The sequence below is a fragment of the Anoplopoma fimbria genome, chromosome 5, assembly GCF_027596085.1.
Source record: "Anoplopoma fimbria isolate UVic2021 breed Golden Eagle Sablefish chromosome 5, Afim_UVic_2022, whole genome shotgun sequence".
NCBI classification, from domain to species: domain Eukaryota; kingdom Metazoa; phylum Chordata; class Actinopteri; order Perciformes; family Anoplopomatidae; genus Anoplopoma; species Anoplopoma fimbria.
The window spans coordinates 14,060,808-14,081,493 of NC_072453.1; the positions used below are offsets into that span (position 1 = coordinate 14,060,808).

The 20,686-nt window shown below is 37.5% G+C and overlaps 3 protein-coding genes across 5 annotated transcripts; 2 read left to right on the forward strand and 1 right to left on the reverse strand.

The window, feature by feature from the left end:
- Positions 1-606: 606 nt before the first annotated feature.
- On the forward strand, positions 607-6,539 carry LOC129091448 (sphingomyelin synthase-related protein 1-like). The gene is made up of 6 exons (XM_054599072.1): positions 607-788; positions 2,035-2,610; positions 3,474-3,569; positions 3,864-3,981; positions 4,081-4,231; positions 4,757-6,539. The coding sequence occupies exons 2-6, from the start codon at positions 2,054-2,056 to the stop codon at positions 5,059-5,061; spliced, it is 1,227 nt and encodes a 408-aa protein (XP_054455047.1). The 5' UTR covers positions 607-788; positions 2,035-2,053; the 3' UTR covers positions 5,062-6,539.
- A 1,329-nt stretch (positions 6,540-7,868) lies between these two features.
- On the forward strand, positions 7,869-12,247 carry LOC129091018 (voltage-dependent anion-selective channel protein 2-like). 2 transcript variants are annotated; one of them, XM_054598430.1, is made up of 9 exons: positions 7,869-8,001; positions 8,627-8,698; positions 8,825-8,874; positions 9,270-9,422; positions 9,512-9,564; positions 9,679-9,906; positions 10,047-10,197; positions 11,231-11,288; positions 11,389-12,247. In XM_054598430.1, exons 2-9 carry the CDS (start codon positions 8,632-8,634, stop codon positions 11,478-11,480), a joined length of 852 nt encoding a protein of 283 aa, XP_054454405.1. In that variant the 5' UTR covers positions 7,869-8,001; positions 8,627-8,631; the 3' UTR covers positions 11,481-12,247. The 2 variants fall into 2 exon arrangements, with proteins under 2 accessions (XP_054454405.1, XP_054454406.1); XM_054598431.1 differs by lacking the exon at positions 7,869-8,001 and having other exon boundaries at positions 8,651-8,732.
- A 97-nt stretch (positions 12,248-12,344) lies between these two features.
- On the reverse strand, positions 12,345-20,462 carry LOC129091019 (catechol O-methyltransferase domain-containing protein 1-like). Of its 2 annotated transcripts, XM_054598432.1 has the most exons (8): positions 20,387-20,431; positions 19,029-19,203; positions 17,603-17,727; positions 17,365-17,470; positions 15,666-15,784; positions 14,865-14,919; positions 13,176-13,309; positions 12,345-13,085 (listed from the first exon to the last, which is right to left on the reverse strand). In XM_054598432.1, exons 2-8 carry the CDS (start codon positions 19,108-19,110, stop codon positions 12,933-12,935), a joined length of 774 nt encoding a protein of 257 aa, XP_054454407.1. In that variant the 5' UTR covers positions 19,111-19,203; positions 20,387-20,431; the 3' UTR covers positions 12,345-12,932. The 2 variants fall into 2 exon arrangements, with proteins under 2 accessions (XP_054454407.1, XP_054454409.1); XM_054598434.1 differs by lacking the exon at positions 19,029-19,203 and having other exon boundaries at positions 20,387-20,462.
- Between the last annotated feature and the right edge of the window lie 224 nt (positions 20,463-20,686).

A 20,686-nucleotide genomic window follows, 5' to 3' on the forward strand; every position in this document is an offset into this window, starting at 1 on the left:
ATTGTCTGTGTCTGTGTAGTTGTATAGTATGTGTATTTATTGTCTGTCTGTGTATGTGTATTTATTGTCTGTGTCTGTGTAGTTGTATATTTATTGTCTGTGTAGTTGTATAGTATGTGTATTTATATGTGTATTTATTGTCTGTGTCTGTAGTTGTATAGTATGTGTATTTATTGTCTGTGTAGTTGTATAGTATGTGTATTTATTGTCTGTGTCTGTATAGTTGTATAGTATGTGTATTTATTGTCTGTGTCTGTGTAGTTGTATAGTATGTATTTATTGTCTGTATTGTATAGTATTGTATTTATTGTCTGTGTAGTTGTATAGTATGTGTAGTTGTATAGTATGTGTATTTATTGTCTGTGTAGTTGTATAGTATGTGTATTTATTGTCTGTGTAGTTGTATAGTATGTGTATTTATTGTCTGTGTCTGTGTAGTTGAGCTGCTGCAACACTTGATCAATAAAGGAATATAATAATAATTTATCTTATCTTAATAAAAATATTGCAGAAAAACAGCAGTACCCTCTTATCACCAGCAGGTGTCGCTGTTGCTGCAGCTTCAACCAGGCCCTCCTTTGCAGCTGGTTTCGTCGTGCGCAGCTACTCTGCACATTACAGCCTTGTGTTGTCACCAGCATGCTAACCGGGGAGGCGACATGATCTCCAGCAAGCACGTCTTATTGAAGCTACTCTTAATACGATTTACCCAGATTATTGTCAGGTGTCATGTAGCCAGATAGCTGAACAAACACGTCTCCGTCGCGTCTTCTGTGACCTCTCTGAGGGTGAGTGAGCCTGCTGGGACACGCATTGATCCAAGCTAGCTAGCTAGCTGGTAGCATGCTAGCTAAGGTTAGCCAGGCAGAAATTAGCCTGCATGGGAGGAGTTGTAGTGATGCATGAGAATATGCTTTTGGCTGCACCTCAGGGATGACTGTGGTTACATACACCATCAAAACACCAGTGGTCTTAACAGTGGAGGGTAGTTAGTGGCTCCTTTGCTCCACCTTTATGATGGCAGTGATGTGGGTGGTGCAGGTGGTGGGTGGCTGTAACACACAGGGGATATACTGGTCATCCTGGGGTCAAACTTAAGAGTCAGAGTTTGCATCCACTGACACAGAAGTTAAGCCTAAACAAGGATTCTTCAGATTAGTTTACAGGATTGTTGGGCTCATAATTAGATTGAGGAGAGGCTGAAAACTCACCTCTTCAAGAAGTACTACCCTGAGCCTTCCTCTCAGCACTTATTGCATTGGTATTAGTTTGTTGCACTTATTGCATTGGTATTAGTTTGTTGCACTTATTGCATTGGTATTAGTTTGTTGCAATATAGTTTGTTGCACTTATTGCATTGGTATTAGTTTGTTGCACTTATTGTATTCGTATTAGTTTGTTGCACTTATTGTATTAGTTTGTTGCACTTATTGCATTGGTATTAGTTTGTTGCACTTATTGTATTGTTTGTTGCACTTATTGTATTCGTATTAGTTTGTTTCTGCACTATACTTTTGCTCTGGTTTATGCTTTAAGATGCTTGTTTAAGAAAGGAGATGCACTTATGACTTCTGGTGACTAGTAGTTCTCTTGAATACCTATGTTGAATACACTTATTGTAAGTCGCTTTGGATAAAAGCGTCTGCTAAATGACTGTAATGTAATGTAATGTCGTAATCCATTTACAGCTATTGCAAAAGTGTTAAAGTCACTTTTTGTTCTATGTGTGCTCCTTGATATACATTTTTAGAGTGTGTGTGCAAGCTTATCTTATCAAATCTTTTGCAATATTTGCTCAAGTTGTGAATGCTCAGCTTGCCCATGTGACTCCTCAGGGATTGACTTCAACTTTGTCACTTAGTTTTGTGCCAAAGTGAAGCTATTTTCTGTCTATGTTGCATTTGTGTTTGGAATTAGTATTGCTGATTCAGTGGAAATAAAGAATGCGAAAGAGAGCTAACTTTTCCTTAAGATGTCTTTGTTTGTTGGTGAGGAAGACAATGAGGAACTGATACTAATGTCCTTTTTCTCCAGCCTTCAGAGTGAGGAGGAAATGAACCAGCTGAGCGTCCGTCGCTGGACGCCCAAACATGTCGCCAAGTGGCTGAGGGAGGAGGGCTTCTGTGAATATGTGGACCTGCTGTGCAACAAGCACCGACTGGACGGCACCAGTCTGCTCGCCCTCAGCGAATATGACCTCCGCTCGCCACCTCTGGAGCTCAAGGTGCTGGGGGACATCAAGCGGCTGATGGTGTCCATCCGCAAACTACAGAAACAGAACATTGACCTGTTGGAGGAGCTGGGTCTTCCCTTTGATGGCCACTCCCCTACAAGCTCCGGAGGCAGTATGGACTGGCTGTGTAATGGAGACTCGGGCAGAGACTGTGACAGCACTGACACAGCACCAGTAGGAGAGGAGTATCACCAGTACACCAATGGGAAGTACAAGCAGCAGACGAGGCGCCTCGATCCAGAGTACTGGAAGACAGTGCTTAGCTCCATCTATGTGGTCTTTGTGTTTGGGTTCACGTCCTTTGTCATGGTCATAGTGCATGAGAGGGTGCCTGACATGCGCACATATCCTCCACTGCCAGATATTTTCCTAGACAGGTGGGTCTGTGACATCTATGACTAACACTCCTGCTATTTTCCTGACCTGGTGCACTGCTTAGCCATCATAAAACATCTGTCAACTCTGAAATACCAAATAGAGAGTAAATAAATAAATAAAATATATATATCAGAATATCATACCAGATGGTGGATATTATAACCGCCCTACTTCCTTGTAGCATGCTTCTATTATTATCCTCACATATTCCTGATGGGCTAGCTTTGGTTCAATGAGACCTTTTGAGTGTTTTTTTTAAGTGACCTACTTCATAGTGTGACTTGTTTATGACCAGATTTGAGCTTTTCATGGAATGTCTTTAAAAAATGTTTAGGAGAGCTGATTTTAGTGGCTTCTCTTTGGCATGATATAACATGTAGAAGCATGTTACAGTAAATGTAGTGAGTCCATATTTTACTATTTAAAATCAGTCATGCAACTTTGAAAATAGACATTAGAACCTATATGAAATATTTCAGCCTTAACTAACCCAAAATATGTTCCAATGGACTTTTTAAGGGCTGAGTCTAATGGTTAACTCGTGATTTAACTAATGATGTCATAATTGATTAATCTCTTTTTTTGGTGGATTGTTTAGGCTATGAGATATATTTAAAAAACTGAAAATTGTTAGTTTTGTCCAGCTAACAGTCCAAAACCAAAAGATATTCAACATACAATGATGTAAAACAGATAAAAGCAGCAAATCCTCACATTTAAGAAATTGGACCAGAGAATGTTCAGAGTTTTATTTTTATTGACAATATGATTGAAAGATTACCAAAAATAGTTATCAATTAGCTTTTTGTTCAATGGACTTTTCATTTCAGTACTAATCTCTCTTTTTGTCTTCTTTCAACAGTGTTCCCAGAATACCATGGGCCTTTGCCATGGCTGAGGCATGTGGGGTGATCCTCTGTAATATATGGTTGTTGGTTCTGCTGCTCCATAAACACAGGTAGAGTCCTGACAGTGTTCACATCACTGCAATGTTGTCACCACAGGAAATGCAAATGAATGCAAATTTTTGAGAAAATGTAAATGATTTAATAGTCAATTTTTCCATGAAATACAATTTACAAAAATGTTTGTGTATCCTGTTAATTATAGGTCTAAGAAAGATGGAATAATCAGAATCAGCATGTCAGACTCTTAAAAAATCGGAAAACTGAATCGACCAAGAATTTTTAATTCGGTGTTTCTCTCCCTAAAATCAGTGCATTAGAAGTGAGCTGTTTCTCATGTCTTGTAGGTCCATCCTTTTGCGGCGCATGTGCAGCCTCATGGGGACGGTGTTCATGCTCCGCTGTATCACCATGTTTGTCACCTCCCTGTCTGTGCCAGGACAGCACCTGCAATGCTCAGGAAAGGTAATGTGTAATGAATTTACTACATATCCTAAACACTGATTTTCTGGCTCTTTTTGAAAGATCACAGCACTGATAGTTTCCTTTCTTCCCTTCCTCTAGATGTACGGGGACATGTGGGCCAAACTGCAGCGAGCCGTGGCCATCTGGAGCGGTTTTGGGATGACCCTGACAGGAGTGCACACATGTGGTGACTACATGTTCAGCGGCCACACCGTGGTCATTACCTTGCTCAACTTCTTTGTCACAGAGTGTGAGTAGCTTTTAAGTTTGAGCTCATTTTTGTTATTTTGTGTTACATTCAGTGGGGAACAGAGCTAGTGATTGATTTCAGTTTACTTTAAATGAATCTGTAATAACTCAGCTTCCTCATTTTGGTTGAATGTCTGAATTGAACATATTGTATTTAAAGTTAACGTGTTGCAAAATGTGCAGTCTTTCTAAAATCCTCAAATATTATTTTAGTTTTTGAAATTCAACCTGATGAATTATGAGCCGTTATTAACAGCTTTGACATCAGATGGTTGAAGAACTAAATCATGAGGATGACAGAGGCTGAGGAAGAAACACTGTAACCATATTTGGCACTATTTTCTCCTTGTTGCCATCCAGTGTCCTTCACTGGTATTGCAGCTGAAATAAAAACTTTCCTCTGACAGAAATGGTCTGTCATCTCAGGATGGGACAGATTTCTAGATGGCGTAGTAAAACTCCAAAAAAACCACAACATTATAGCTAATTTGCTAAATGTATCCTAAACTGTTCTTTCTTCTTACAGACACCCCACGGAGCTGGAACTTCATCCACACGTTGTCCTGGGTCTTGAACCTTTTCGGCATCTTCTTTATCTTGGCCGCACATGAACACTACTCCATCGACGTGTTCATAGCGTTCTACATCACGACCAGACTCTTCCTGTACTACCACACTCTAGCCAACACCCGGGCCTACCAGCAGAGTCGACGAGCGCGCATCTGGTTTCCCATGTTCTCCTTCTTTGAGTGCAACGTCAACGGCCCCGTCCCCAACGAGTACTGTTGGCCCTTCAATAGACCGGCCGTCTTTAGGAGGCTTATTGGATAATGAACAGCCGCGGTACTGTCAGACACTTCCTAGCCCGTGCTGTTTAGTCTGCTTTGTCAAGTTGCCAACTGAGTCCGTGTGTGATGTCTTCATCCACAAAAAGACTACTGTTGTGATCCTGTTAGCACCGAGGCCTGATGGGATACACAGAGCCATACCTTCTTATATTCTGGGATTTATCTTCAAACATTCTTCCCCCTGTCCCCATTTTTAGATGAACAAAATCATACAGAGTTTCTTAAAAAGCCCCCAACATTCTTTGCTTGATTTTGAAAAGTGAGCACAGTGGAGATGTTTATTGGTTGCTTATGTCTCCTCTAAAGGGATATCATTGTATGTAGCATCAACTTCATTTTTAAGTACCTCCTATCCTTAGAACTTAAGTGTAAGCCTGTTGGAGTATTTGGATAGCAGATGATAAAAGGAAGCCACATCAAACAATTCTCAGGCAGCAGTGTCCCTAATCCTTCACAGTAGTTTGCCATTTTCTGTTCAATTAAAATACCTGTTCATTTCAAGGTTTGGATCTGGATTCTTGACTGAAAGTTTTTTCTTACTTCCCCTTTTGTAAACTCTTAAGGACCACTGTTATCAAAACTTAACTCTTAAGACCACTGTTCTCAAAATATAAACCTACGGACCACTGTTAAAGCAATATGTATAATCTACATTACGCTGTTTTCTGTATTGCAAAATGTTCATCATTTTGAGAAACAGATGCTACTTCTCTGCCATTGTTTGAAAGTCTTTTTTATTCCTTGAAATAATGCTTAGGTTTCGTCAGTGTTACTTAATGTTGACAGAGCAATTCATTGCTCATTGATTGATACAGTAAAGGATGATAATGTCATTATCAGCCAATACATGGAATCAAAGATTAATTTCCAGTTGTCTTAAGTATAATTCCAATTGCCAATAACCTTGAGTGTTATGATAGGTTTCTCCGTGTAGAAATGTCCCAAATATTTCATGTTTACTGTTTGATAGATGTATAGTGTTTTTCTTTTTATTATCATCATGCGGTGTAAATTCTAATAATCCTTTGACATTAACTTGTAGTAATAGTTCTTAAAAAGGATCCTTAAATTTGTATGTATTTGTTTATATTAATTTATTTCATTTTGTAACAGTGAATAGGTATTTTTATATTTCATATACAATGTTACAGCAACATGCACATGAAGAAATATGTTTACAGTTGCTCTTGACTATGTATTTATTTGAAACACAATGTGCTTTTTAAGTGTAATGTTGATTTCAGAGTGGCCTCTACATTTCATTGAGTGAAACCTGCCACTGTAGTAAGAGAGCTGCTCTCAGTGCAGCCTGTTGGAAACATGGTTATTCTAGATGGAGTTGACACTCTACAACTAATCCTTTCATTGAGGAATGATGCTGTTGTGTTCATTTGCTGACGCAAAGCAGCCTTACTCGTTTCATGTCTCGTTCAGTCATTTCAATCATTAAAGAGTGAGAAATCAAAGACCAGTTTCTTATATTCTCATACATTCTTGTATACACAAAAAATACATTAGCTGTTCATTATATAAGGACAAACACTGAGCAACAAAGACTTACTTGTATTTTACAAACACTGAAATAGACTAAGATTTAGTTTTCTTTATTAATGGTGTTGATATACTAGGATAGCCCCACATAATTTATGATAGCTACATAAGAAGATCTGTGGACTGACACCTAGGCTAACTTTTGGTTAGTTTGACAGTAACTGACTGATTAATAATATTATCATGAACTCTTATTAACTATAATAAAACAAACAAGAACTGTAAATGCATCCTGTGACTATATACATAGTCAACTGCATTTTTATTATGCTTGTTGTATGTAAAGTCTATGCGACTTGTGGCCTCTTATTATTCACCTGCCTTGGGACTGGGGATGAATATAATTTTTTTATCTATATCTTTGTAGATTGCATCACATTGTATGCACTGAAATGTATGTTTATTATATGTAGTCCTTGTCAAATAATCTTAATAAATAAATAAATTATGACAATAATATAAAGCTGTTAGTGTTATATATATATTAATTATATAGTAGACCACATGACACTAAAAACCTCTGCAATACAAATACACTGTGCAATACAATAGTTATAATAGTTTCTGTCTGTATATATAATATACTATCTATCTTATTTTATCTTATCTTATCTTATCTTATCTTATCTTATGTTTGTGTTTAATGTTGGATATTTTATTTTTTTGTATATTTCCCTGACATTTTTTAAGGCAATTGGATAATAATAGGACTGCGGGACTAATAAAGGATTATCTTATTTTATCTTATTTTATCTTATCTTATCTTATCTTATGTTTGTGTTTAATGTTGGATATTTTATTTTTTTGTATATTTCCCTGACATTTTTTAAGGCAATTGGATAATAATAATAATAATAATAATAATAATAATAATAATATTTCCCTGACATTTTTTTAATAATAATAATAATAATAATAATAATAATAATAATAATAATAATAATAATAATAATAATAATAATAATATATTAAAGCTCACTACACGTCATATCCTGTATCGACATTAGCATATTGGTTGCCATGGTGATATAGGTGTCTTCCCACCTGCCGGAGTGCCTGGCAGCAAACAATTGCCACGTAAAAAATGAGCGACTTTTGCAAATGACAAGTATTACGTCTCCCTTTCACACCAGACAATAAAAATACACCTTTAACTGACCGAGGATTTAAAAAAAATAATTAATCATCTCGTTCCTATTTCAGACAGGCGCACGATAGACGACTACATCTGGGGGTCCTTCGGCGCCGAGGTCAGGAGGGTGTTTGTTGCGGTGTCTCCTCCATATCGTCCTTAAACCGGTTCCTGTCGCTTTTTCAGCCGCTTTTCCACCCTCACAAGTTGACAGCACGTAATCGACAACGTTACAAGTCGGTGAGTAACAGGACGTGCAGTTATATTATCAAATTATATTGCCTAATTATAATAGTAAAGCTAAAGAAAACGACATTATGCTGTCGCACCTTTAGTCCTCACTGTTCATGGAGTTCCTGGTTGCTGTCAGCAGGCAGTCCTGGCTGTCTAACCTTGAGGGGTGCAGGTGTTTCACAATGCACACATTTTAAGGCGTGACAGGCTGTTATAACTGTTAAATAAGATTATGTGATGGTGGAGTTTAAGCAATATTTAAACATAACAAGTAAATACATATTGTTCTAAAGCTCTAACCAAACATTTTTTAAGTAATGTCAAGTTTTGTAGTTTTATAGTATAGAATATAATCCTTTATTTTTTTTTAATGTTGACACGAAAGCACTTCATTTTAAGTTATCTAAGTCTAAAAAATTGCCCCACCCAAATACCCCCATGACTTCATTTTTGAAATGATAGAATGTAAATCCCCCCCAAGGTGGCTATAATATCCAAATACCCAGCAAAAATGCAGAGGAGCAAAAATGTTATCATTTCTGCCCTTTTAGATATTATTTTCTTACTTTTCTGTTCACATGTTTAAGTTTTTCACCATTTTTCACTCTCTGAAATGTCCTTTTTTTTGCAGGAAAAATGGCAGTTCCTCCAACATATGCAGACCTTGGAAAATCAGCAAAGGACATATTCAATAAGGGATATGGTAACTAGAAGCAAGATTAAAGCCAATTTTATGAGTGTTTATTTATTCACCCTCAGAGGATAGGCCGGTTGTTTGAAATGCATTTGAACCCCATTAAGTAGTTCCTTACTTTCATTTTCTATGCAGGTTTTGGACTGGTTAAACTTGATGTGAAGACAAAGTCTTCAAGTGGAGTGGTGAGTATAGCTGTTACTTTGAATATACAGAAGTGCATTGCAGGTATTATCAGCTGATTTCAGGTTATAACAGATATAATGTTATCAGTTATCTGTTAATAGTACCCCTACTTCTTTAAAAAAGAAAATAAATCATCAACGTACATTTTAATATCATTTCAAAAATATTTATTCTCAATTTTTGTAGGATATTTTCAACATGCAGAAACATTGAACTAATATGGGAAACGAATAGCTATCTTTATCATTAATACAAATATTTCTAGCACAATAAAACTAAGGCCTATAATTCAATTAAAAGAAAACGAGACAGAATCTTCCTAATAAAGTAAATAAAAGTGTCTTAAAGAAAGCTGTATGTAGTATGATCAATTCCCTCTTGTTTTTACCTCTAGGAGTTTAAAACGTCTGGCTTATCCAACGTTGACACCAGCAAGGTCACCGGAACCCTGGAGACCAAGTACAAGTGGGCTGAGTATGGGCTGACATTCACAGAGAAGTGGACCACGGAAAACACACTTGGAACAGAAATTTGTGTTGAGGATCAGGTAAAATAAAATCCCTGCTCTGTTACTTATAATCCCACTTAATGCAACAGCTGTAAATGCAGTGTGACTGATGGAATCATCTTCTTTAGATCACCAAAGGGCTGAAACTTACATTTGACACTACATTTTCACCAAACACCGGGTAAGCTACAATTTTTTCAATGTTAATCGTAAAATCACAGCATGCTATCATTGTATAAAGCACATACATCTGACTACTCTTCCTCACATTTCATTTTATTTTTTAATTTAACAGCAAGAAGAGCGGCAAGGTCAAGACTGCGTACAAAAGGGAATACCTTAATGTCGGTGTTGATGTAGATTTAGATTTTGCTGGTCCTACGATCCATGGAGCAGGAGTAGCCGGCTACGAGGGCTGGCTGGCCGGCTACCAGATGACCTTTGACTCGGCCAAATCAAAGATGACTCAGAGTAACTTTTCGGTTGGTTACAAGACCGGAGACTTCCAGCTCCACACCAATATGTACGTTTCAGCATCAAGTATTTGAAACCAAGCGAAATGAGTAACTGCACTGTAGAGTAACACAATTAGCGTGTTCATGTAGTATGTCAGATGTCACTGACATGCGATGTTGCTCTTCTTTTCTTTTTTTTTTCTCTCAGAAATGATGGTTCCGAGTTTGGTGGCTCTATTTACCAGAAGGTTAACGACCAACTGGAGACTGCTGTGAATCTTGCCTGGACTGCAGGCAGCAACGGCACTCGCTTTGGAATTGCTGCAAAATACCAGTTAGACTCCAGTGCCTCTATATCAGTAAGTGTCTTTTATTTCTCCCTATTTTCTTTTTACCTCCCTCAAGGAAGTTTTGTTCCCTCCCCCCATGTGTGTCAACAGGGTGTCACAGAAAATGTACAGTATTGTAACATTTTGTTGGAAAGTAGGCCACAGGCCAAGTAACAAGGGATTAGGGTTTGCAAGGATGATCTTGCTTACTTAGATTTTAAGTACATCCAGTATATTTAAATGATAATCAAGTATTTCCCTTTTTAACTTATCATTATGATGTAAAAGTTGATTGAACATCATTGCATGTAATGGCTTTAGAACAATGGCACCATCATGGTTTAGATCAATTCCCTATAAGCCTCGCTCCCTGGAAAATAATGGCTCAATTTACGGGCCAAAGGAAGATCATCAATCGTTGCTCAACCAAAACAGGAAGAGGGTAGCTCTTTAATTTTCACTAATATCTATCCCCAGTTATCAAAGAGTAAAAAGTTATTTGCAGTTACTATTCCCATTAGCGCAAATAGCAGTGGAACAACCAAAGTAACTGTGGAAAACAGAATGCAGTATATCCTGTGCGACTCTTTCCCAATTAAAGTAGCTAGCACTAGCTCCAAATTTCGCCACCATTCGTCAGATACGCTCATTTGCATTTCTGCGATGTTGCATTGTGTGTATTTTCTTGCATAAAGCTTAGTGGTTGTGTCAGTTGGGGTAAAGAAGAGCCTGTCTGAAAAGAGGAAAGGGAGACTTCCTGTGCCGTTGGCAGAAGGGCCATGGACTGCAACATTGAGAATAAATACAATGTAACATATTTGAATATATATTCTTGCTTTTTCCGTGATGGTCAGAGTAAGTTGCTGAATCTGCAGCTAGTAGTGGGCTCTGAGGATAACAGTAGCGCTCTGGTTGTCTTTGCGAAAGCCGCACCAACAATAACACCACTGGGAACCGCTATTGCCACTTTAAAATAACAGATATAGAAGTTTGTGTAGCCTTGCAGGCTTTACTACATGTACACTCTGAATGCTGCTTTAATGATTAAGTGCTTTTTCTCCAGGCAAAGGTGAATAATGCCAGCTTGGTAGGAATTGGATACACCCAGACTCTCCGGCCTGGTAAGAACAATTTCTCCTCTAATATACAATTGAAAACACAATAGTTTTGTTTTTTTTCAGTAACAAAGAAAAATAACCTATATGAATTGTTGTATTTCAGGTATGAAACTAGTCCTCTCTGCACTGGTGGATGGGAAGAACATCAATGCTGGTGGTCACAAAGTTGGTCTGGGCCTGGAGTTGGAGGCATGAGGATCTGCTCTGCCGCCTCAAAGGAAGGAGAGAAATAGCAGCTGAATCTGATCCTTTGTGTTCCCCTCTGGTCAGCAACAGATATTTAAAAGAGGTGAAGCCAAAACAAAAAAAAGAATCCCAGTTCTCAAGCACTGTTAAAATGGAAACCATTCCATCAGCCTCCCTTTTTGTTGTTGTGACAGTAACTAGACATGTTTCAATCACATGAATTAATCAGTTACTTCTTCTGCCAGTTTATCCTCAATAGTGATAGGATCAACCCTCCTCTGGGTGCCACAGGTCCAGGAATGGTTTCAGAAAAACAAAACCTTGTTATTTTGCTGAAGTGTGATAATGTAGAATGTAAATCTGAGCTGTTAATTTGCACAGTAGATTATATCTTTATTCAAGCTCTTTCTCCTCTGTCTTATTTGCACATATTATTTGTATTTTAGTGGTGATGTTCTACCCGTTTGAAGGTTTACTCCAACAAAATATGCTTATCAAGATCGAAGCCAAATTAGTGGCTCGTCTTCACTTATCTTTCTAGAGAGGCTTAATTGTGCTGGGTGATGAGTTTGAGACCTCCGCTACCTTTAAATACCTGCTTCTCAGCTGCAAGACGATGCTAAATGGGTTTTTATTTTCCTCCGTGTGACTTGAGTGAAAGAATATCAGAGTGATTCATCCACTTTTCTTCCCATTTCTGAGGACTGTGACACTAATCAGGAAGCGATTTGTGTGTTGGCGTGAGTCTAACCTTTGCAATAAAGTCCTGAAATCAACCTTTATTCTCTCCTGTAATTCAACAACAATATTATTACACAGCATTGAGAATGATATGAAATCAGTTTGGTTATATAATGATGCACTACAAAAACAAATGGCATGGATAGTGTTTTATTTTTAATCAAATTTTCCTTGTAAGTGTAAAACAAGTAAAGATATTACAGATTGTAACTCAGTCATCCTTTTCCAAGGTTGCGGTTTACGTGAGCCGCCAAGTGCAAAAAAATGGTAACGTTGTGATGCACTTATGACTTCTGGTGACTAGTAGTTCTCTTGAATACCTATGTTGAATACACTTCCTGTAAGTCGCTTTGGATAAAAGCGTCTGCTAAATGACTGTAATGTAATGTAACGTTGTTCGCGTCGCTCAGATGCCATCCTCACCATGGTAACGTTGTCAAGCAACGGATGTCAGATGGCGACTAGCAGTACTATGCTACCACAATGATTCTTAGTTTCAAGGGATATTACACTAATCAAAACATATTAATCAATACTATATTCTATTTCTGCCAGGAGATCCCCCAACCTGTAGTAACATGAGCCCAGAGGGTAATACCTGTTTCAGCTACCATCACATTTTTCATATAAAAGTTGACCTAACTTAAAAAAAGGACATAATCAGTATCCCATAGTTGCCTTCCAAAGCCCATGAATCTTTGCACTTAGCAGACATCTCTCCTATAATTTGATAGCTAGTGTCAGCCCATCTCCCACTGTGAGCATGCTCAGGTTGACTCGAGCATCTCGGTGCAACTTCTTGTTCAGCTTGTCGATGGCCACAGTGTCTTCATCATCAGGGGACGGATTCAACACCTTTCCCCCCCACAGCACCTGGAGAACCGGGGGAAAAAAGTTGGGATGATAAGCTCTTTTAAATATCCTAATGCAAAAACTCAAACGTATCTTGGACGTAGCCCTTACATTGTCGATCGCAATAATTCCCCCTTTCCTCAACAACTGCAGAGACTTTTCGTAGTAGTTGTCGTAGCCAACTTTGTCTGCATCAATGAAGACAAAGTCAAATGTTTCAGCCTGGCCATCTGACAAGAGATCATCTGGATGGAAATAAAAGGAACAGAGAGGTAAATTATACTTCAGGTTATATATTTAACCTCTACATTATAATGTACTGTATCTGTCAACCAACATCTATCTCCTTCTGGTCAACAGGATTCCCACTGCTAGATGAGAAACTAATTTCATATTTTATATATCTAATACAGTGAAATAAGGTCATTTAAAAAAACTTTCCAGAGGTAAATTATACTTCAGGTTATATTTAATGTACTGGATCCGTCCCCTTACATCTTTATCCTTCTGGTCAACAGTCTTCCCACTGCTAAATAAGAAACAAATTCGGAAAGACGGTCTTATATTTTATATATCTAATACAGTGAAATAAGGTCATTTTAGTTTTTTTAATATTAACCCATTGAAGAAAATATGAATTCATTTTATAAATCTGAAAAAATCGTCTAAAAAACAAAATAACTTTATAGTAGTTTTATGAAACAATCACCAATCAAAACATTAAAGCAAATCTATGATGATATCATTTGATTAAATAAGGAGTTATTTAATTTTTTTATGAAATTACTTTTATTGGAATTTATTTAAATTGGCAGGAATTCCACTAATTCTATATACTGGCAGTGGTTAGTTATGCAAGTGTGTGTGTGTGTGTGTGTGTGTCACTTACACGCGCAAACAGAGTCATGTGACCCACGACTCTGCCCTTTAGGCAGCGTTTACTCAAGTGGACAGAACTTCAGAGGCTGAGCTGTAATGCTTAATGATGTTTCTGTGGACGGATTTCTCGGGCGGGTCACCTGGACCCCAGGTAAGTTACCACAAACCTGTGTAAAAACGCAGCTGAAGTTGGAGCTGATTGTTGTGCCTCATGGTAGCTAATTAGGTAAATTGATGTCACCTGTCAGATTTTACAAATCAGGGAACTCAGTTGGCAATAAACAATGTGTGTTTTTGTCACTTAAAATGTAAAGTTAGTTAAATTCTTTTAATTATCAAAGAATTTAACTTTTTGAAAACACTTGACATAAAGCATGAATTTCACCTTTGTGTGGCTTGTCCAAGTCATTTTTCTACTCTCATTAGGGCTTCTTCTTCTCCTAATTGTGATCCGCCACGCATTAATGGACTCATTCATTAAATCACCCACTGTGACGATTGGTGAGAGCCAATATATTGAATGTGTTATTCCCCCAGCGGCCACAAGGGGCAACAATGAGATTCAAGCTTTATCTGAGGTGCTTTAAAGCAGTTTGTTTCTGTTCCTGCAAGATAAGTGACTCTGTGGATCAGCACTAAGCGGTTTATAATGTAGTTATTAGTAGTTGTAAACCGCCTAAGCTCGTTTAAGAGCAATGCAAGGCAGCTTCCCTGAGCTTTTCTATGGGGCTTTGTGTTGCATTTGTGGGATAATAAATTGTGGAATATCACAGTTTTAACTTTTTGAAAAAAGTTAATTATGTCAAACCAATTGCAATGTGTTATTTCAGAAAAATTTCAGGCAACTACTTTTGCATCAGGACATTGTACATCTGGCAAATGTAGAACAAGAAGTTAAGAGAAAGAGATGTATTGCCGTACCCAGAGTTTTCAGTGCTGGCTGTATGCGCAGGTCAATTTTTTGCTCGACTCCAGCCTGTAAAGGAAAAGAAACAAGAATATTTTCATAAGTAAGTAAAATTGAAGCAGATACGTTGTCTGATGACAGATGAGAAATAATGTATTGCTGCACATCTTTTATGAGTGTTTTTACATGCATGATAATATATACTATAACCCGGTTTTGCTTATTTTGACTCTGGATGAGTCAAATAAGATATGACAATATAATCCTAGATACAGCTGACTGTAGGTTGACATGTTGTTCACAAGATAAAAAAAATCCAATTACTTATGAATTTCAGGAAATTTATGAACAAGCATCTTAACTGATTTATAATAATACAAAAACAATCTTAGCCCAGTAATGAGCAGTAGTTCAACATGCTGTGTGCTTGGAAAGTCGAGGTCTGCGTTTATTAACTGTGACCAATCAGAATAAACTTGAAAGTCATAAAATGAAGTTCTGAAGGCGGCGCTCATGCAAATCATTTTAGCGATAATTAGTTTTATGATTAATAAAACACTTGGCAGACTTGTCCAGTAGTCATCTTTTTACACAAAAGACTGACAGACACTGAAGTCTTCACTTCATGCAAATGCACCGACTTGCTTCAAACAAAGCTGCAGTACGTCTATTACCTGTGACGTATGAAAATCCTCTGCACTGGTCAGCACTTTGCAATATGGTAACAATGCAGTAGTATTACACACTATATACTGGCTGAACTCTATTATAACACATTGTTTTGACAAATGCTTCAACATAGATGAGAGCGGTACCTCTTTCCAGAAGGGTTTGCCGATGTTGGTGTAGTCTTCACTGATGTCGCATGCCACCAGAACTCCATCGTCAGGCAAAGTCAGTGCAATGCTCAGTGTGTTGTAACCTGTGTAGACTCCTGCAATGAAAGGACACTAGAATCAGCATGATGGATGACAACAGAGTGTGTGCAGTGAAGTTGTATTTTTGTAGGCAAACCCCCCCCCAAGTTAGTCTTGCACTGGTTCTCTCGACAAAGAGCCAAAGAGATTTTTCACTTAGATTTTGGATTATTGCAGAAAATAAGTTCTGTGGCAACCTCAAGTTTATGATACTTAAAAATGACTTTTATGATTTTTGTAATGTGAATGCATCACCTTTTTAAAGACATGTAAAAATTCAAAAAGTAGAGTATTTACTGATGTATTTTATATCGTATAACAAAATGTTTAAAGCTCTCAAGATGGTTTTAACCACATTTCTTATTTCAGGCATTTTACCAAATATCCATTGTAGAAAAACGCATTGACTTCGATAAAGAACTCATTTTCCGGGATGTAGGACTCATTCCTGCGGTACTTTATAGAAAAGGCAAACACACTGGACATTTTTTGGAGTAAAGACAAAAAAATTCTGGTTTTGCACAGGCAGTGTTCTTGCATGCACTTAAGAAAGCGAGTTACGGTCAGCTTTCTGAAGAAATCTGATTTCATTAAGATCCTCCAAGAGACCTGTTTACTGTAGACGTGATGGGGAATAGAGAAACCTGATTTGCCCAGCTAGATTTCTTGTGGGAAAAGCTGGTTTCTTGGCCACATGTAAGTGTAGCCAGGTTTCTAATCAGCTTTTTAAATGTGTGCATGTGCCTGACAAGAGATTTCAGACAAGAAATTTATAGCCGTGACAGCACTGTAGCACGATGAAAGGAGAAGTCTTTACACAGTGACGCGCCCTCGTCTTCAGTATAATTTGTTTCAAGTGTTTTGTTTTTCATTTCGAAAGGCAACAAAAATACTTTCAAAATTAGATCACAGTTCCTCAGCTCCAGAGCATAAAACTGACAAAATGCACAACAAAACAAAAAAGTATCAAGATGAAAACATAAAACATCTATATATGCACCTGTACACTATAAACATATATAGTGTACAGGTGCATATATATAAACATATATATTGTACAAGGGCATCATAACCTAAGTGCAATAAAGGTGTGTCTGTTCAAAATAAATGCATATATTATAGTAATTTAATACGTATATAAACATACTTCCAAGTACCAAAAAAAAAACAATAGGACTAACTACTCTAGAATTCAAAGTCAGGCTACAACTGAAACTTATCAACCTCTATAAATCTGACTAGTTCAGTTCCTCCCGCTGAACATTTTAGCAAGTTATCTATAAAATTTGCCTTGTAAGCATAAACGGTGTCTCTTACTGCAGAGCCTGTCCTCTCTCTGTCAGTCAAAACGCTCTGCCAAAAACACAATTATGTCACTAATGCACTTAAAACAACTAGCATACCTCATAGGGGTAGGGGAGAAGTCTACCGTAATTACTGACCTGCTGCACAACCTGATTTCTCCTAGAAACTCGGCCTCTTGTGTGCATGTATAGGTACTCGTAGTGTCTGAACAGGTTAAGGATTGTTGAATCTCAGTGATTTGAGGCGTACATGTTTCAGAGACTAGATGTGATGTTGAGTCCGAGGCCCTTACCGATCTCTAAGGCTTTCTTGGTTTTGATGAGTTTTGCCATATTGGCCATGAACTGCGACTGCTCACAGGCGACCATCATGATGTTCCAGGAGTGTTCCATCGTCCTCTGAAAGCAGTGAGCGGAAAACATTTGCGTTCGTTCCACAATTTACTCTGTGAAACATGATTACATCTCATGAAATTGAAGGCTTTATTATGCCAGAGCACATCTGTATTCTGGACACCAAGACGTGCTTACCAGTCTGAGTTTCTTCAGGACCGGATGCTCCCTCATGGAGTTATTGAGAACATACTGCAGCAGCGGGTCGTCTTTTCCCCCGGAGTGACTTTTTGAGATGCTCATTCTGGAAGATTTCCTTTTCCCTGAGGCAAAACATGAACAATGAAGCAATTATAAGGATCTTAAGTGCACGATGATGCCATTCGACCATCCAGTTTATACATCTTTCAGGAAACTGTAGTCTGGTCTAGTTAATGTACAGAAGTTATTTGATTTAGATTAGATAAAACCTAAATTATCTCCATGGGGAAATGAAATTATTGCATTGGCAGCCACAGATCGAGGTAAAGAAATGAAGACTGGAAATTGTAAGAAAATATAGCTCGACATCTTGAGCGAAATCTGAATCAGTCTAGACTAGGTTTTTGTTTCTCTACGTTTTCTCTCTTTGTACATCACTGAATCTCCGTTTTTGTTTGTTTTTTAAAGGCTTTGCAGTTTTGTTTACCATTATGAGGGTCAATAGAGGCTGGAAGGGAAAGGGAATGAATGAGTAGAGGGGGACTTTGTACCGGCCGGGTCTGTACTGGGTTTTGTTTGTACGACTCTATAAACCTTTTATTTGAATAGTGCTGCACACAGCTGCAATCAGCTGAGGCAGTTTCTCCAGTACAATACATTACACCATACAAACATACTGTACTGTATGAGGTGAAAATAGGATTTTACATGATCATGCATACTTTGTAGTTCAACTACTAATAACTACATTAGTATTTATACATGTGCTTATGTATTCCTTTCTACTAATTAAATACTATATGCACACAATTTATTGCTTAACCGGTGAATGATGTAATCTTAGCTAAAAGGGTTTTTTTAAAGGTAGCATTAGGCAAGACAAATACTTAGGTTACTCATTCAAAACCATGAATGCATCACTTAAATTATACCCTCTTTAAATTAACCCCCCCAGTTAAAAGTACAAGGGAAGCCACAATGATTGTAGTATATTATTATCACAGAGAGAATATCTAATGCCCAATTGGTCATTTTTCTCTGTCACATTTGTGAAAAAGGGATTCCACTTGATTCAAGACGACATAAACTCAGAGCAACATCGAAAACTTCTGTCACTGTAACGGGGCTAGACTTTCAATCACAACTTTAAATCAGTTTGAAACCATATTTGACTTTTATTCTACTTGTGAAAACTGACAAAAAAAATATAAATGAGTTTCTCCTCCTCTGTGCAGATCATCTGAAACCACCAACTCTGTATAAAACCTCCAAAACAAACAGAGAATGGGGACTGCCCTCTAGTTGTTTACACACACACACACACACACACACACACACACACACACACACACACACACACACACACACACACACACACACACACACACACACACTCTCTGGGCTCCAACACCTTCTCTCTTACCCAAGAAATACCCAGCGACCAAAGCAGCTCCTAGTGTGATGGATCCAGCCAGTGCCTCTTTAGAAACAATACGAAAAGACATGTCCTAAAGCACAACAACAGCAGCAGCAGCAGCACCACACGACACACGTGATGCCAGCCAAGCTCCAGGTACTTCCGGGTTGGTACCGTAATACTGCGAATAGAGGCGACGCGCAGCTGTGACGTCATGGAGACTTCTGTGGGGATATTCTACCACCATGTGACTATTATTATTATATTCCTTTATTGATCCCCATGGGGGAAATTCAAGTGTTGCAGCAGCTCAACTACACAGACACAGACAATAAATACACATACTATACAACTACACAGACAATAAATACACATACTATACAACTACACAGACAATAAATACACATACTATACAACTACACAGACAATAAATACACATACTATACAACTACACAGACAATAAATACACATACTATACAACTACACAGACAATAAATACACTATACAACTACACAGACAATAAATACACATACTATACAACTACACAGACAATAAATACACATACTATACAACTACACAGACAATAAATACACATACTATACAACTACACAGACAATAAATACACATACTATACAACTACACAGACAAATACATAAATACACATACTATACAACTACTATACAACTACACAGACAATAAATACACATACTATACAACTACACAGACAATAAATACACAGACAATAAATACACATACTATACAACTACACAGACAATAAATACACATACTATACAACACAGACAATAAATACACATACTATACAACTACACAGACAATAAATACACATACTATACAACTACACAGACACAGACAATAAATACACATACTATACAACTACACAGACAATAAATACACATACTATACAACTACACAGACAATAAATACACATACTATACAATAAATACACATACTATACAACTACACAGACAATAAATACACATACTATACAACTACACAGACAATAAATACACATACTATACAACTACACATACACAACACATACACAGACAATAAATACACATACTATACAACTACACAACACAGACAATAAATACACATACTATACAACTACACAGACACAGACAATAAATACACATACTATACAACACAACTGCTAACACTGCTGGTGTGTTTTAGAGCTTTAGTGCCGATGAGAGAAATCCCATGAAAAGGCTATAAGTCATATTTGATAAATCCTAATAAACTAGACTAAATTATTCTTAATGTATAAATACAAACATTGCCAGACTTCAGCTATGACATGCAAAACTGTTTTTATATGATTTTTAAAAAAACCAACTCACCAAGTTGCCTCTTAGAAGACTGTTGCTTTGGTCAGAGTGTGCGCCAAAATGAATTCCTGCATAAATGAAACGGGTCAGTCATGTAGATATAATGCATCATATGACCTGCTGGCGCTCTCGTGATAGGGTTGAAAAACAGACGCCCTTTGTTACAATAATGTGTAGTGATGTGTGCAACCGAACAGTGCTAGACAAAGTATTCATTCTTTACATTTGTAAATGTACCATCATGTGAATTTAAGTCAAATGCAGCTGATTTAAAAAAAAAAAAAAAAAAAAAAGAGCAAACACAGTATCCAC